The sequence below is a fragment of the Alligator sinensis genome, unplaced genomic scaffold (assembly GCF_000455745.1).
Source record: "Alligator sinensis unplaced genomic scaffold, ASM45574v1 scaffold47_2, whole genome shotgun sequence".
NCBI classification, from domain to species: domain Eukaryota; kingdom Metazoa; phylum Chordata; order Crocodylia; family Alligatoridae; genus Alligator; species Alligator sinensis.
In genome coordinates, this window is record NW_005842150.1 from 1,756,628 (window position 1) to 1,761,274 (window position 4,647).

The following is a 4,647-nucleotide window of genomic DNA, read 5'->3' on the forward strand; positions in this document are numbered from 1 at the left end:
GCCTGCACCACCTCACTTGGAAGCTGGTTCCAGACCCTAGCCGCCCTGACCGTGAAGTAGCGCCTCCTGATGTCCAACTTAACCCTTCCCTCCGCCAGCTTGTGACCGTTATTCCTGGTCACTCCTGGCGACGCCCGGGGAAACAGGGACTCCCCCAGTGCCTGTTGATCCCCCCTGACTAGTTTATAGCAGGCCACAAGATCCCCCCTCAGCTTTCTCTTCTGGAGGCTGAACAGGTTCAGGTCCCGTAACCTTTCCTCATAGGACCTGCCCTGCTGTCCCTTGATCATGCGAGTGGCCCTCCTCTGGACCCTCTCGATGCTGTCCACATCCCTCTTAAAGTGCGGCTCCCAGAACTGGACGCAGTACTCCAGCTGCGGCCTGACCAGTGCCGCATAGAGGGGGAGGATCACCCCTGAGCACTGGGCTGGCCCCAGCAGCTTGACCTGGGGGCCTCTTGAGGTTGCAGCAGTGGCGATTCTGCCGCGTGGGCTTCTATTGTGCCCACATCCCCCCACATCTTGGTGTCATCAGCAAATTTGAACAGGGTGCTTTGCACCCCCTCATCCAAATCACTGATGAAGATGTTGAACAGGGCGGGCCCGAGGACCGAGCCCTGCGGGACCCCACTGCCCACGTCCTTCCAGGCCGAGAAGGACCCATCCACTACCACCCTCTGGGTGCGGCTCTCTAGCCAGTTGGCGACCCATTGGACTGTGTGGGTGTCTACGCCACAGTCCCCCAGTTTCCTAATGAGAATGGGGTGAGAGACAGTGTCGAAAGCCTTCCGGAAGTCCAGGAAGACTATATCCACTGCTACCCCTGCATCCAATGATTTAGTGACCTGATCGTAGAAGGCCACCAGGTTGGTCTGACATGACCTGCCGCTGATGAACCCGTGCTGGTTGCCCCTGAGCATGCATTTCCCTGCTGGCCCCTCCTGGATGTGTGCCGGAATAATTTTCTCGAACAGCTTGCCCAGGATCGAGGTAAGACTGACTGGCCTATAGTTTCCCGGGTCCTCCTTCCTCCCCTTTTTGAAGATGGGAACCACGTTGGCCCTCTTCCAGTCCTCCGGCACCTCTCCAGAGCACCACGAGTGCTCATAAAGCTGCGCCAGGGGACTCGCAATGACCCTGGCCAGTTCCTTTAGAACTCTAGGGTGGAGATCATCCGGACCGGCTGACTTAAAAACGTCCAGCCCCTCCAGCAGCTCCCTAACTAGATCCTCAGTTACCCTGGGCTCAGGTGTGCCTCCCTCGGGGCCCGATGGGGGCCTAGCAGGGAGGTGGCAGTTCTGGTCCTTACTGAGGAAGACAGAGGCAAAGAAATCATTAAATATGTTGGCTTTGTCGTCTGGCGTGACAACCAGATTCCCCGTCGGGCCTAGCAGGGAGGTGGCAGTTCTGGTCCTTACTGAGGAAGACAGTGCTTCTGGTCCACTTCCGGATCTGCTGCTGAGCATGCTGGAGAGCCCCCCGTGCTCCTGTGGGATGCTCCATGTGCCCCAGCATTGCAGCATTCATTGGCACCTGCTACCATGATAGAGGGTCAAATTCTAATTACCGTATTTCATAGTGTATAGGTTGACAACCCCTCCCCCCCCCGCAGCTTTCCAGTCTGAAAGGCAAGGATTTTCATAGGCATGGTGTATAAGTTGGGGCCAGGTTCAGCGCTCAGCTGGCATGGCCCCATCCCCTGAAAGTGGTGCTGCCAGTGCTGCTCACAGGGGATGATGGTGCACCAGCTGAGCATCAAGCCCAGTCAAGCCCAGCCCAGCCCCATCCCCATCCCCATCCCCTGCAAGCGGTGCCAGGCTTGCAGGGGATGGGGCCACTATGAGTGGCACTACCGAAGACTGAGCCCAGCACCACCCACAGGGGATGAGGCTGAGCCAGCTGAGCACCGAGCCCAGCCCTGTCCCCTGCAAGCAGCACTGGGCTCAGCATTCAGCAGCGACACTCGCAGCAGACAGGACCAGGCTCAGTGCTTGGCTGGCATAGCCCCATCCCCTGCAAGCCCAGTGCCACTTGCAGGGGACGGGGATGGTGCTGAGCTCGGCACTCAGCTGGTGCAGCTTCATCCCCTGCAGGTGGTGCCAGGCTCAGCATTTGGCAGCCACGCTCATGGTGGCCCCATCCCCTGCAAGCCCGGCGCCACTTGCAGGAGGACAAGGATGGGACTAGGGCTGGGCTCAGCAAGGCTCAGCACTTGGCTTGTGCAGCCTTATCTCCTGTGAGTGGCAGAGGTAGCCCCGCTTGCAAGGGATGGGGCCATGCCAGTTGAGTGCCAAGCCCAGCCCCATCCCCTTCCCCTGTGAACAGTTCCGGGCTCAGCACCACTTGCAGGGGACAGGGCTGGGTTCAACACTCAGCCGGAACAGCCCCATCCCCTGCAAGCAGTGCCAGCATGGTGTATAAGTCGAGTTTGATTTTTAAGACACAAAAACAGGGCTTCAAAACCTGACTTACACACCATGAAATATGGTACCTTATTCACACAAAGTACCCAATGCCTCATTATTTGAAGGGGGTAGCGTGAGGAAAATGCTGTTTACTGTGAATACAGTATCAGAAACTGGCACTGGCTGTGTTTAGAATATTCTACTGCACATATATTAAAAGGTGATATTATGGGGTAATCATCCTGCTTTAGAGGCAGCCCAAAGATGCAACTTAAAGATCCACTCTTACCATGCAGTGAGATCAGATGATGTGTGTGTAAATTGCTGATACTTCCTCTCACTTAACCTCTTTTCCCTTATCTCTCTGTCCTTAGACTTATCCCCACTGGAAGTATTTGAGTGCTTGGAAAAGTGCTTCACACATAGTAGGTGCTGCTGTAAAATGGATAACAACAATAAAGCGTCCATCACAATGGTGTCACTGCCAGCAGGGTTATTTGCTTCACATTGCAGTTAAGAAAAAAAAAAAAACCCTAACAAGGATGTCAGCTCAGCAGACAAGGAATCCCCCTCCTTTTCCCAGGCTATTGCAGAACATAAGCATTCTGAAAGTTCCTCTCTTCCTGTTCAAAATATTGACCTTGATGTCCTGTCCTTTGCAATAGTCCTTAGAATCCATCATCTGCAAATGAAGTTTAAGTCAGAAAACCTAATTAGTAATAGAGACAATGAACAAACAAGCTAGGGGGAAAAAGAACTCTGTGCAGGTGGCCAGAGCTTCCCTGAATAATTCTTTGTGCAATGGTCATGCTTCAAAAATTTAATTCCCCATAATTTCATTTTGTATGGAGAGGAAGAAAACCACAAGCAAAGTGATATAGGATTTCATTTAGAGTCTGACAGGCACATCTATCTAAAGTTTGTCTGTAATAGCTGCAGCTACTGTACCTTTCTTCCAAAATATTTAATGGGGTGAAACAAGAAGAAATGCAACTTTTGGGACCAACTTGGCATTTCTGTTTCCTACTTTTGTCTATTAAGAAACAGTACAAGAAAAAGCCTCCCTACTGCCAGCCTGATTGCCTTAATCTGATGGTTCTTATTGTCATCCAGACTTGATTGCTTTCTGATTCTTGTCTATGATAAGTGGACATAAAGTAGTTGAAATTATAGCTGTTTTTCAGAAGACAAAGGGGAGGCCACTTGATTATGCTATGTTGTCTCACCGCAATTAAAAGTTGTTTTAAAAGCTGAATTGCTGCCATAATTTAAATGTGTTCTCACTGCAAAAAGTGAGTCTACTCAGAAAACCTGGGCGCTCCTGGATTTGCTCTCACAGATTTTCCCAAATACATTACTGGCCCTCCTAGGTATTCATACTGACACATACAACCAAAAGGACTTGAAATTTTCTTTTGGCCTTTAAAACTCTCTCTGTTCTGAAAACACATTTGACTCAGTGTAATTATTTAAGGGCTATTCATTTTAGACTTAAGCAGCTAAAGGAGATTGTCAGCAGTGTAAAGGGGAGCTAGGTGCCCAACTCTCATTGCCTGTCAGTGAAAACTGGCTGTTTGACTCACTTTATGTCTTTGAAAGTCTTCCTCAAGTCTGTAGGAAAACAAATTTTCTGCTCAACAAGAGTCCTTCTTTCCCACTATCCCTTATATAGGACAGTTATTGAAGAGTTACTTTGTAAACAGCCAGTGCTAACACAAGCAGCTAGCACCAAGGCTCTAGAGAATTGCCAGCCATAAGAGTTTATTTTGATGATGAAGAGCCTGCAATCAGATATCTGGCAACCTATTTTAGGGAGAGGAGTTTCTGCTGATCCAGTAAGATCTGGAAGCATGAGCATTTGCCTGCTTGTGCCAAGTTAAGCTGAGCTGGGACTGAACGACAACTCTCTCTGGGCCCTTAGCTTTTATTCCAAGATTGGAGTTAGGAAAGAGCAAATGGGAGTTTCCGAATTGAGTTTCACCCCCTGGCAATGCCAATGGGAACTTTGTTCAAAATAAAGCGCGCATCTTTTCAAATCATGATCATCCATCTCTTTCTGAAGGGTTTGAACAGGCACAAATAGTCAATTGTTCAATTAACAACATTTTCTCAAGAGTGCCAACTCTGAAGCCTGGAGAAATGCAAAACTCTAGAACTCTTGGTTCAGAGATGATACCTTTTATTAGATCAACTGAGAAATCACAAAAAATTACCTTTTTCTACAAACGTTTGGGCTCATGCAC

The 4,647-nt window shown here is 49.8% G+C and overlaps 1 protein-coding gene across 1 annotated transcript in view; it reads left to right on the forward strand.

The window, feature by feature from the left end:
- The window catches only part of PRIMA1 (proline rich membrane anchor 1), a 137,554-nt gene extending 133,903 nt beyond the window's left edge, over positions 1-3,651 (forward strand). Inside the window, exon 4 of the mRNA XM_025206318.1 lies at positions 2,779-3,651. Coding sequence (XP_025062103.1) covers positions 2,779-2,803 — 25 coding nt within the window. The 3' untranslated portion in view covers positions 2,804-3,651. The remainder of the gene's footprint in view (positions 1-2,778) is intronic.
- The last annotated feature ends 996 nt before the right edge of the window (positions 3,652-4,647 follow it).